A 13,317-nucleotide genomic window follows, 5' to 3' on the forward strand; every position below is an offset into this window, starting at 1 on the left:
GGTAGCAGCAGGCAGTCTCGCAGATATCCCGACCCTATACCATGGAGCGCTTTAAAGGTGAGAACCAACATCTTGAAGCGCACCCGGAAGACCACTGGGAGCCAGTGCAGCTCGCGCAGGAGAGGTGTTATGTGTAATAAAAGATACTTGATAAGTACATCCCTCTCATTATTAAAATTGAACATTCCTAATTTCTTTTGTCTTTCTTCCCAAGACTTAGCTTCTAGTTCTCTGAGCATCCCTATTGTCCTTTCTTTGCTTCTATTCCAGTTTACCCATTTTTTCCCCATATTATGCTATTTGAATATTCAAAGCGGATATGTAATAAAAACAGAGTGGAAGAATTGCTTTTCGTATTTGGAAAATATATTTCTGTTAATGTGTCCTAAAACTAAATTTGCCTTTTTAACAGCAACATCACAATGCAGCTTGTGATCAACCATAATTCTAATTTCTTTTCCCCACAACTCTTTGAGCCAGATATGCCCTATTCTTTATCTATACATTAGTTCCCCCCCCCATGACAAATGTTAATTTATCTTATACAATTTCATTATTTTCAAGCTATTCCTGCAAGGAAGAGCATTTTGAACTACATTTTTTCTAGAGTGTGAGCTATGCCATTACATTTTGAAATTCATCTGTAAATTGCAAAATTGATAAATATTTCTTCCATCACTTTGTTCAAACAATGAAGAATACTGAAGAATATCTGGATGAAGCCCCACGGTGGTCCAGTGTGATGAGGAATCACTGACAACTTTACATAGCCTTAAAGTCAAATATTGTCCAACTTTTAAAATCTTATTTTTAAATTTTTTTTTTTTTAAATCACAATAGAGCCTGGATAGCTCTGCAGACTAAAGCACTGTAATTTAACACCAGCTGTCTGCAATTAAAGTAAGTTCGAATCTTGCCAGGCTCAAGGTTGACTCAGCCTTCCATCCTTTCTAAGGTAGGTAAATTGAGGACCCAGTTTGTGGGGGCAATAAGCTGACTTTGTATAAAATATACAAAAGTATGAAGGCTATTGCTTAACGCACTGTAAGCCACCCTGAGTCTCCGGAGAAGGGCGGTATATAAATCAATTTTTTTAAAAAAAAATAGTCGAATAATTATGTATTGTGTCCTTGTAAATTATCTGCTCCTTTCTTTCGTCAGTCAACATTAAAAGGTTTATGCATCCTCTTTTCCTCCCATTTGTCCTCCTTTCCAATGATCTGTGTAATCTTTTGCCTTTTCAAATATCTGATAAGAACAGATATAACAATCCTAGTGAATTTAAAACTGAGTTACCTGCTCAGGACTTACTGGATCTAAACTAATTCCTTCCTTGAGATATATATTGCTTACCAGAAAGTTGACTGTCTCAGTCACAAACACCAGAAGGAACAATGTCTTAAGAAAAGTTTTTTTCAACAACAGAGCTTCTCTAGACATACCCCCTCTGTGTTTCAGTTTTCAATCTTCAGTACATGAGGGATAATACAGGCAAAAATAAGGAATGTATGTAATCCTCTGAAACCAGTCTTTACTATGCCAGTGCAAGATTTTTTTAGTAACATTTCTTTTGTAGTACTGGGAGGTCTGAAGACCTGTTAGCCAGATGACTATTTAACTCATGTACTGCTGGCACCTAAAGATGAGAAAATTGACTCGAAGAGAGGATAGATGGTTCATTTGTCAGTTATGTACAAGCATACAACCCAGCCCACAAATAACTAATTATCTAATCAGAATGTTATGGGATACTAACTCTTTCTGTAACTGGGTTAGTCTAGGTTAGATTCAATTATATAAATTTCGTCTGCATCAGTGCATGGATTATTTGGAAACAAGTTGCAATCTGGAAATCAAATTCATATAAGAACAGTAAATAATGAAGTTACCACAAGCTCTTTCTACTATTTCACTGACCTTGGAACTGCCTTCTTCCAAAATTTCTCCCTCATTGGTTTGCATGGGAACAGAATATGTGCAAAATTCTGCTGAAATATGAAATTCTGCCAAAGAAAAAGAATGGAAGGAAAATACATTAAATTGTTTGTCATACTGATTATGGACTTTGAACTCTATTTCTAGAGATAAAAAAGAAGTTATCAGGCCCAAGAAACTTGAAAGGTACAGAATTTTAAATTATAAAATTCAAGAAACACCCTGTCCCTTCATTCAAGGCTTTCTACAAACATCTAGCTTATTCACAATTACTTTGTTCGTTCTGAAGTACATCTAGATCTTCCACTATGGATTAGTGAACAGATATAATAAATACCTTAATATATTTTTGAGGTTTTTTGTATTGATTTTTGTTCTTAAATGTTTACAACTGTAAATGGCCCAGAGTTCCGGGGAGTTAGGCAGTCTATAAATTTAATAAATCATCACTGTTTTTTTAAACCTGCATTCTTACTAAAAAAAAAGTTGGCCAAGTAAGGTGAATTGAACAACCATAATGACTTTAACAAGGCAGAGGAAAATGGAATATAGCACAATAAAGAAGGCTTATCCCATCTTTTCCCCTTTCCTTCATATTATAAGCAATATTATATCCAAAGCACCATTATGGCTATTTTGGTTTTCCCCCCACTATATTTTATTGTGTTGGCTAGAACTGGAAAGAGTTAAATTCTGTAACATATGGAAATATTTAAGTTGCAAACCAACTACTTGAGAAAAAGGAGGACCTGATCCTCTAATGCCAGGTATGTAATATTGTGCCATACTTTAACTATACCATTTCAGCTGTTGAGCAAAATAACTAGGAGAATGATTGTGTTATTGTGATACTGATCTGGAGATCTGTCTTAAGTAAAACCTTTGTATGCACTCAGTATAGCCAAAATTTAAAGGAATAATATTTCTATACTGACAATTTTGCTGTGGAATTCTTTTAAATTATAATCAATATATTCAGGAAAAATAAAATATCAAATCTGAAATGACCACAAAAATCAATGTTGTCTTCATATTTTCCATATGTACAATTTTAGGCAGTTATATACAGTTGCAAGAAAAAGTATGTGAACCCCTTGGGATTATGTGGAGTTTTGCATGAATTGGTCATAAAATGTACTCTAAACTTCATCTTCAACAATAGAAAAACACAGTCTGCTTAAAATAATACTACACAAACATTAGATGTTGCCATGGTTTAATTGAACATAACATGTAAACATTCACAGTGCAGGGAGGAAAAAGTATGTGAACCTTTGGACTTAATAACTGGTTGATCCTCCTTTGGCAGCAATAACCTCAACCAAACGTTTCCTGTAGTTGCAGATCAGACCTGCACAACGATCTGGAGTAATTTTGGACCACTCCTCTTCACAAAACTGTTTCAGTGTAGCAATATTCTTGGGATGTCTGGTGTGAATCGCTCTCTTAAGGTCATGCCACAGCATTTCAATCTGGTTGAGGTCAGGACTCTGACTGGGCCATTCCAGAAGGCGTATTCTGTGCTGTTGAAGCCATTTTTTTTGTTGAATTACTTGTATGCTTTGGGTCATTGTCCTGTTGCATCACCCATCCTCTGCGGAGCTTCAGTTGGCGGACAGATGGTCGTACGTTTCCTGCAAAATGTCTTGATAAACTCTGGAATTCATTTTCCCATCAATGACAACAATCCGTCCAGGCCCTGAGGCAGCAAAGCAGCCCCAAACCATGATGCTCCCTCCGCCATGTTTTATAGTGGGATGAGGTTTTGATGTTGGTGTGCTGTGCCTTTTTTTCTCCACACATAGTGTTGTGTGTTCTTCCCAAACAACTCAATTTTGGTTTCATCTGTCCACAGTATATTTTGCCAGTAGTGCTGTGGAACATCCAGGTGCTCTTTTGCAAACTTCAAACGTGCTGCAATATTTTTTTTGGACAGCAATGGCTTCCTCCGTGGTGTCCTCCCATGTACTCCATTCTTGTTTAATGTTTTCCTTATTGTAGATGTGTCAACAAAAACGTTAGCATGTGCCAGAGATTTCTGTAGGTCTTTAACTGACACTCTAGGATTCTTCTTTACCTCATGAAGCATTCTGCGCTGTGCTCTTGCAGTCATTTTACGACCACGCCTAGGGAGAGTAGCAACAGTGCTAAACTGTCTCCATTTGTAGACAGTCTGTCTTACTGTGGCCACATGAACATCAAGGCTTTTGGAGATACTTTTGTAACCCTTTCCAGCTCATGCAAGTCAACAATTCTTGATCGTAGGTCTTCTGAGAGCTCTTTTCTGTGAGGCATGGTTCACATCAGACAGTGCTTCTTGAAACCAGTAAACCCAAAACAGGTGTGTGTTTTTAAAGGGCAGGACAGCTGTCAGCAACACATCCAATATCATCACACTGATTGGAGTCAAGGTTGGCTCACTCCTGGCTCCAATTAGCTCTTGGAGAAGTCATTAGGCTAGGGGCTCACATACTTTTTCCTCCCTGCACTGTGAATGTTTACATGTTATGTTCAATTAAACCATGGCAACATCTAATGTTTGTGTAGTATTATTTTAAGCAGACTGTGTTTTTCTATTGTTGAAGATGAAGTTTAGATTACATTTTATGACCAATTCATGCAAAACTCCACATAATCCCAAGGGGTTCACATACTTTTTCTTGCAACTGTATTTCTATTTTAACCAACTTACCTTGACAGTTTCTTAGGGCTATTGAAGCCCACTAGCACCTGTCCTGGCTACATTCAGTGCAAAAGTCAAATTACTGTAGAAAGAAAAACAAAAAGAAACCAGCATTTTTCTATTGTTCATAACAAGGGAACAATTATTACATTATGACACTTCACCATTAATAATTTCACTTCAAATCTAAAAAGCCTTAGAAATAACAAAGCAACATATTAAATATTACTTTTATTTTGACAAATACTATACATTTTATCTCAAAGGTAACAGTAACACAATTCTTGATTTGGAAAAATAAGCATACACATTTATGCACTATGTTACTATTGTATGAATTGCCATACAGATAATCCTTGATTTATAACCGTAATTGAACCCAGACATTTGGTCATAAGGCATTGTGGTCACAAGTCAAGTCGCCATGTGATTGGACTTAATTTTACAACTGTTTTTACAACAGTTATTAAATGAGTCAGGATGGTAATTAAGTGAATCATGTGACTGTATGCTTGAATCCAGCTTATCCAATGGGCATTTTTTTCCAGAAAATTGCAAAAATGGTGCAAAAAGCAACCACATGACTGCCGAACACTGCAACCGATTGTGAATTCAAGCCAGTTGCCAAGTGCCTGAAATGCAATCATGTGACTGCTTGGGTGGTACAGCAGTTGTAACTTTGAGGCAGGTCATATCTAACATTTTTCAAGTCAGTGGTAACTTTGAATAATTTTTAAACATCTGGTCGTAGATTGAGGACTAACTTGTATAATAATAAATAGTCTGGTGAAATATAGACTGGCTATTAAAAGCAGAAGGTTCCACATGTTGGAGAACTAAGTTATATCCCATAGTAGAAAAGAAAGAATAACCAAAACAATCTAAAGGTGCCAAGTAGCAAGCCATGATATTAACTATAAATGGCAGTTGGCAAAATGCCATTATTAAGAAGGATCAAATTGAAGTTCCTGTTCCAGCCATCAGAACTATTCAAGGCAGCCCTGAAAACCATTCAGAACGTCAGCTGGTCTAGAATACAGTGGCTCAGGCACTGATGGGTATGTATGTCTGGGTATGTTCATGAGACACCTCCACTCTGCGAACTGCACAGGCTACCCGTATGCTTCCTGGTGCAAGTGCTGGTCTATAAAGTCCTACATATCATATGGCTAGGTGATGTGAGGGATTGTCTATTTCCATAGTTTCTCTCTAGTTAACATGTAGTGGAAGAGGGGCCACGATGGCTCACATGGTAAGACGCTGGGCCTGCACACTGCTGAAGTCTGCTAAGGCCGGTGGCTCGATTTCCGTGAGCAAACAAACCACGTAGGGACAAGAAAGGAGCCTCCCCCGATTGCCTACCAGCATTCAGGCATCCCATGGGTAGAGATAACACCGCCTGAAAAATTCCTTTCACAGAGGCAGCTAGCCACCTCGGTGATCCCTGGCTAACACATGCCATACGCTAAAAAAAAAAAAAAAAGTAGTGGAAGAAGGCATGCTCAGAGTACCTTTGATCAAGTATTGCCATCTAGGAAGTATCTGTATCTGTCATAATTCTTATGCTTTGAAACAAGATTCTCCACTGAAATCCATTTGATTGCCTTTCCCTAAGGCCCTAAAGACTTGTTTTCCCAGATCTCAGGTTAGGGTGAATTTGACCAGATCCCCAACTTCTTTTGTGTTGCATTTTCATTGTTGATAATATTACGAGTTACTCATAATCTGTTTGAAGTTGGGCAGAACCTAAACTAAATGAAATCAAAATCTAATCAATCATTAATTAAGTATCAACCACAAATAAAAGAAAAAGCTGATCCATTTCAGCAATTACAGCAGAAATCAGAATACAGAAATAACCATCTTAGACCACTCAGTTAGATACACCTTTTATTATTAATTTCTATGCTGTCCACCTTGCCGAGGCCTGTTGTATGAATTGTTGTATAGTTAACAGTATTTTTAAAACACAGCTGTACTAGAGGGGACAGTGATTTAACAAACGTGATATTTAATCTTATGTACTTTCATCTCTGATCTATGTAAAACACATCATATAATTGCAGTAGCTTACTACTGCACAAGTGTCAGTCCAAGGGCCAGATAAAGCCTTCCAAAAGCAGCTATTAAGGATCTTTAAACATTGCTGCCAAATTGTGGCTTTTAGTATGAAAGGGAGGATTATTAATACAAGTAAAATGTTCACATTAAACACATGCATTTAATCTTAAATTTAATTTAAATCCAATACAATTTCCACTGTCTATTTGATGTGTGTGTGTGGGGGGGGGGGGATGGAGGATAGAGAATGAGAGATCTCTGGCAAATCAATCAAAAGACAACTATTTTGTCACCAATGCTGTCACGCTCCCTTTGCACAGCAAGGGAACACAAGCATGAATTAAGCAAAATCGAGAGGCTACCATATGTAGACATAGCCAGTAATTCTGTGGAAAAATCCTTATATCCTAGTAATGCCACAGTAAAAACTTCCCTTAGATGCTTTCTATCAAGTAAAACCTATCCAAAAGCATTTGCAAAATTTGCTTTTCCTAATTGAGAATATGTAAACATAGCATAGGAAATTCATGTACTTATAGATGTTGACAAAATCATATTGGATAACAAGAAATATATTCTATATGTATCTTAATTAGTATAACAGGAATTTAACTGATAAGATTTTTCAAAAGAAATTATTAACTTCATAATTTGGCATATTCCTGTAAAACAAACTTGAATAAAACAACTAAATTGTTTACCTGCATTAAAATCCTGATGGTCTCATCAACAGCAGCTTCAATTATCTATAGATTTTATATAATCAGTTTAAGAGTCAAAAAAGCATTTAACTATAAATTCAATATTAGATAGCACATTTTTCTCTTTGCTTTACAGTCAAAATGAAATATATGTATATATTATACTACAGACTCATAAGCTTTTCTAAGTCAGAGAAGACTACTCTAAACATTTTATAATTTACACATTATAAGACAAGATTTATGACTGGGATAATTAATGTTCCCCTTGTACATGAAATCCATTGTGATATTTATGAGCATTTTATTTTTTAATCATCAGATAATTTAGGAATAGTTCAAACCGGAGAGTTTTTTTGCAGAAACCTGTCATCCCACAGAATGCCTCAAAATCCAGGAAAGCCATATAGATGCTGAAAAAGTAAAATGACAGGTATCTGTGGAGATCAGCAATTCTTGGTGAAAATCTCACTTTCCTCCCACAAAAAGAAAAAAACTATTGTTGCTGCTTGGGAAAAAGGGTAAATTGGGATGGTATCAGGGCAACTAGGGACAGCTGGGAAGTATGCAGAAGGAGGAAACAGCATGACATAACCAGACACAGAAAGAATAAGAAAAATGGATTTGGATAGGCAGTGTTGCACAGAACAAGTTGATATAGGAAAAACTGTGGGACATTCCAATTCAGTAAGGGGATTCTGTGTAATGGCAATGTGAACCAAATAAAAACAAGGGGAACAGAGATGACCCGAATAAAGAGAAATAACTACAGTTTCAAAGGAGAGTATTTGTATTTTGAGATTTAGGAACCTTTCCTAATTTCTACTTGGATTCATAAACAAGTTGCTTATTTTAACCAAACCTTTCCATCTTTTAAGAAACAATTTTTTTGCATTCCAGAAATAGTTTAAAAGGTATTCTCTGCCATAGTGGTTCAAATTGTTATATGACTAAAAGACAATTATCAAATTCTATAACATATAACATGAATGCAAGCACAGAACAGATTCTTACCTAAGCAACACAGGAGAGCAGGATCCATTTTAGTTAATGTTATTATTTCTACAATCTTTCACTCCATATTTAGCAATAATTAAGGGATGTTATTATCCCTTAAAGTTGACATCAACTTTGTTCCTTGCTAGCATAGCAAATACTAGTTTTGCATTCTGGTTTGCAGGCAACTGTGCTAATATTAAATGTTCTTCCAAACTCAACCTGACTCTTCAACTACAGAGGTGAATCTTCCCCTTAATTTTTTAAAGGCTAGCCAATGCAGCCACTAATTTCCTAATTACACCTTCATACTAGTTGATTATTACATCGATAAGGTGCAGCACCATACTATGGATCATAAAGGGAAAGGAGCACCTAAAGCTGCACTTTTCTTGCATGGCAGGTAGTAATCTTACTTCAGCAAACATTTAACACCATGAGAAGGAACTCATCGTACGTTTGTTACACCTCTTTTTTTTACCATCCATCACGCACGTATGTTGATCCAGCGTGACTCTATAGTGTTATATTTAAATGATTTTATGACTTTCATTTGAGCTCTTCCGTGTCTTGTTAGTACAACTGAGAGAAACACGCTGCCTTCAGTTCCAATATTTCTTAGCCGGACCAAATAAATATTTACACGGTAATGCTCTAAACTAGCGACACTAGAGGCAGCGAGAGTCCCGTTGATGGAAGAAGGAAACAGAAAGCCAGCCAGGCGATGACACTTATTTATATCTTTTAGGATCGTTTTTCACGCTGTATTTAAAGGACCGGGAACTGCTACAACCGACGCTGCTATAAATAAGACTTTACACCAACGTTCAGGATAGTCCGGTTGGCTTTGGAAGCAACTCCCGGACTTCACCGAGAGCAAATACGTGCAAAGCTGGGCTCCAGAAGCGGATGAGACCGAAAAGCAGCCGGTAGGTTGCCGACGATTTCCCTCCAAGCGGGGAAGCGATTCAACATGCTAGGGAAATCGCATTCATGGGTTGTGGAGGAAACTTTTCCTCAGGGGTCGAGACTCAATTCAGCCCGCAAAAAAAAAGGTGTCGCTGACGGGGGAGGGGAACCGTTCCTTTAAGTACTCGACGATCTACTACGAATACCCTCGGATAAACCGTCAGTGCGCAGGCGCAGCTGCGGAAACGCCTCTAGCCCCCCCCCCCCCACCCGCAGTAGCCAAATAACTCCGATCCGGGGAAGCTTTTGCGGCTTGCAGACGCTAAATAAGGCAGATCCACACACACACACACCTCTTATGGGTGGGAGGGGGTGGGAGGGGGTGGAAGAGACCCTAGCGAAAAATACGACTGGCGACCGAGTAGAAGGGAGGGGAGATGAAAGCGAGGCAACCGTTGGGTTTCCCTTCAGGATTTATAATCGCTCCCGGCGGAATGGCGAGGATGCTGTGGAAAGGCTCCATGGCGTTACCTCAAGACGCCCGGGCTAGTGAAACCGAGCACGGACCCGTATCCCCGAGGCCTGCGTCGCCACTCACCCACAAAAAGCCACGATTGTCGCCCCTCCGTTCGCCGCGGTGCAGCCGCGAAGCCCACCGCCTCCTCCTCGGCGGTTCTGCAGGAGCCGCTTTAGCCGCCTTACCAGCTTATCTTTAAGATCCAAACAAATGGCAGGGGGAGGAGGGAAACACCGCCTCCAAAAAATAAACTTTCCTCGTCGCCGCCGTCTCACTCCCTGGAGAAGCACGAACCCAAACACATAGAGACCCGCCTCCCGAGCCGCCTATTGGTAGCCCTGCAATAAGGCTCGCGTCCATTGGTTTCGTTTTCTGGCTGTCTTTAATACGACCTTCCCCTTTCTCCCGCCTCTCCCTCTTTTCCATTGGCTAACTGCCTAACTGTGCCACGATACAATGGTTAAAAGTTTATGTCTATCAACTTTAACTCCGCCCCCTAAGCTTGTGATGATAATTGGACGGTGTGTAAACCATCCGGTGTCTTATTGGCGAAGCCAACTACGTATACTGCTTTAAACTTGAACCTTTCTTCTTTTTTTCTCCTGGCTTTTCTCTAATTCGCTAAAAATACAGTCCGTCAAGTTAAACTGCATATTGTCCCACCCATTTGATTCCTCAACCGAAATGATTGGTTCTATATTTCGTCACCACAACTAATCCACAGCATTCATGGAAGCCGCTATAAAATCAGAAAAAGGACATTCAGAGCGCCTAGGCCGTGTGCTTTTATGGCTTACGCATTTGGAACTTTTTGCTTCGAACGTCGATTCCCTGTGGCGTTCATAAATATCAAAGCCGGGTGGTTTGTACCCATTAATCACTTGAAAACGGTTAGCATAATGAAATGGTTAAGATAATGGAAATGCCACCATGATGCTCCTGCGTTCAAACGTAGTTCTCTAGGCGTAAGTAAAGCAGTAGCGCTATCACTTGAGTCCTAACGGGAATTGTAATGTTTCCACATTAAAAGGCAACAGGCAAATTATTCCGTATCGCGTTTTCTTCGCTCAAATTGTTTAAAAAAAAAAAAAAAAAGCCTTCCAATACTTTCGCCTTCCAGTCAGCCTCGCGCAAGCGCAGTGCCAAGTGCTCTGCGCAGCTGTGGGACCACGTGGGCGTTTGTTGCTGATCCGGCACGTGGCCTCGGGCAGCCTCCGCGTGACTATGACAGCAGGAGCCCTTCAGGTCGACGCTGCTTTCGGTGTAAGCCTGACTGGCGGGAGTCCTCTCGCGCGCCCCCCCCATCCCACCCCCTCCCTTTTGGATTTAGGTCGTGAGATCGGGAACGGCTGTTGGTGCCGTCGTGGCAAGTTTTAGGGCAGAGGTTGAGGGGGGCCCCGGTTAGCAGAACAAACGGAGCGCAACTGCAGCAGAGCTGGCTTGTTACCTTTGGAAAAAAGCCAAGGGACAATTAGTGTCTCCCCTGCTTCGTGTTCTGAGTTAGCAACCCAAACCATAAACTCAGGGGTGAAATCCAGCAGGTTCTGACAGGTTCTGGAGAACCGGTAGCGGAAATTTTGAGCAGTTCGGAAAACCGGCAAATACCACCTCTGGCTGGCCTCAGAGTGGGATGGGAATGGAGATTTTGCAATATCCTTCCCCTGCCATGCCCATCAAGCCACGCCACGCCCACCAAGCCACACCTACAGAACCGGTAGTAAAAAAAATTAAGATTTCACCACTGTATAAGCTCCCCCAGCAGATGCATTTATGTAGCATAAAGTAAAATCCCTCTGGAGTTGAGCTCTGCTTCTAGTGACTTGGGTGGATGTGACTATTCCCAAAGAGAGAGCACTAGAACTGATATATTCAAGGACGTTTACATGAAATCCAAGAATTTAAGCAAAATAAAAATTAGGAAACCAATACCCAAAATAATATATATATATATATATATATATATATATATATATATATATGTATGTATGTATGTATGTATGTATGTATGTATGTATGTATATGTATATGAGGTATATGTATATGTATATGTATATATAAACAATGTTCAAATAGAACTGCATATCCCCCCCCTTCCAATAATATTTCATTGCTTAATCCCCAGTGTTGAGTTGGTGGTTCTTTTTTTCCATGTGTCCCTTGTTTTTGTAATTGCCAGTTATGGTCTATTTTTCATGTGAGAACTCTCATAGGTGTCAGCCTGGAAGTGATTTTTGCCAGTGCCTTCTTTCAGGAAGGCTTTTAACTTGTCAGACTCTAGTTTATAGATTTTAGGCTTTATGATAGTTTCCCATTCATTAGGTTGCTTTTTGTTTAAATGTTTCTGGGTTAGCCAAGGTTGCCCAAGTGCTGTTTAGCCACACACACACAAAAAAACCTTACAAAATAAATAGGAACAATGTTTAATATGCAATCTAAATGCATCTGATAGGGTTTTATTGAGCTTTGAAGCATGTTTTTATTCATGCCCATTAGCTCAGATCCAAAAAGTTGTGTCTAGAGTAGTAGACCCACTGAAATCAGTACAATTTCAGCTAATAACTAAACTTCCTGATTTGTCACTGGCCAAATAGGCCAAATTTAACATGAAGCACAGGTTTCCATAATGCATGATAAACATTATTAAAAGTTTCTTATTGTTGTTAAGCTTCAAGTGTGTACGTGGCATTCATTCAATATCTAATCTTTATTATGGTCACGGACCAGCACAAAAAATGTACATGACATATTACAAAATGTTAAGAATATAGTTTCCTAACACTTAAAAGTTTTCCTCTCCTCAAAAGAATCCTTCTGCCTTTTATTTAAAGATGAAACAAAATAGATAAATCTTATGTTTATATAACATTTGGTTTTACTTTGAAATATTAGCAATTTAGATTTGAAGATTGCTATAAGATAATGCTTATAAAGCATCAGAAGAGACAACAAGAGATGTGAAATTTACCGGAGGCCTTCAGAAATTGTGCTTTTTCCTTCTGAAATCCTCTTTTTCATTTTTGCAAGTAGTTAAAGGTCAAAATATTCACATAGTCTGTTAAAGAACATTTTCATTACTTGCAAAAATATTTTTTCATTATTGATGGCAATCATTCAGTTTAAATGTAATGTTAATTATTTATTGTAGCTTGAATGTATACATTCTTACATTTTGCTATTATGGCTTAATCGAGGCTGATACGTTTAAATTATTGAACTGTGAAACATTTAAAACAATATTATTTGCTTAAAATCTCATCTATTTGCAAGCAATTAAGCAAATGTCATTGAAGCTCCCGTTACTAGAGTCTGACATTGCATCCAGAAACCATAATCAGACATGGTAAGCTCATCTCTTATATTTCTTCCTTCAGTTCCTGCTTCATTTCTTTTATTTGTTAAAACTTTCCTTTAGGAGCTGAAAATGTCCTGCAATATTTTCCCTTAAGAACAAACCTATAAAGTAGATTGATTTGGGAGAGTAAGATTGTGGAGAAGTTTAGAGTGCACAGAAGTGG

General features: G+C 38.6%; 1 protein-coding gene across 7 annotated transcripts in view; it reads right to left on the bottom strand.

The window, feature by feature from the left end:
• The window catches only part of TNRC6B (trinucleotide repeat containing adaptor 6B), a 142,259-nt gene extending 132,149 nt beyond the window's left edge, over positions 1 to 10,110 (bottom strand). For 4 of the 7 annotated variants that reach the window (XM_070947217.1, XM_070947213.1, XM_070947216.1 and 1 more), the window contains exons 1-4: positions 9,884 to 10,109; positions 7,381 to 7,425; positions 4,628 to 4,700; positions 1,918 to 2,003 (exon numbers count right to left, since the gene is read on the bottom strand). In XM_070947217.1, coding sequence (XP_070803318.1) covers positions 1,918 to 1,962 — 45 coding nt within the window. In that variant the 5' untranslated portion in view covers positions 1,963 to 2,003; positions 4,628 to 4,700; positions 7,381 to 7,425; positions 9,884 to 10,109. Of the gene's footprint in view, positions 1 to 1,917; positions 2,004 to 4,627; positions 4,701 to 6,129; positions 6,203 to 7,380; positions 7,426 to 9,883 lie in introns of those variants that run through there. The other 3 variants (XM_070947214.1, XM_070947210.1, XM_070947211.1) reach the window with 3 other exon arrangements.
• Between the last annotated feature and the right edge of the window lie 3,207 nt (positions 10,111 to 13,317).

The sequence above is a fragment of the Pituophis catenifer genome, unplaced genomic scaffold (genome assembly GCF_029215685.1).
Source record: "Pituophis catenifer annectens isolate HBS135680 unplaced genomic scaffold, rPitCat1.0.hap2 SCAF_7, whole genome shotgun sequence".
In the NCBI taxonomy this organism is placed as follows: Eukaryota; Metazoa; Chordata; class Lepidosauria; order Squamata; family Colubridae; genus Pituophis; species Pituophis catenifer.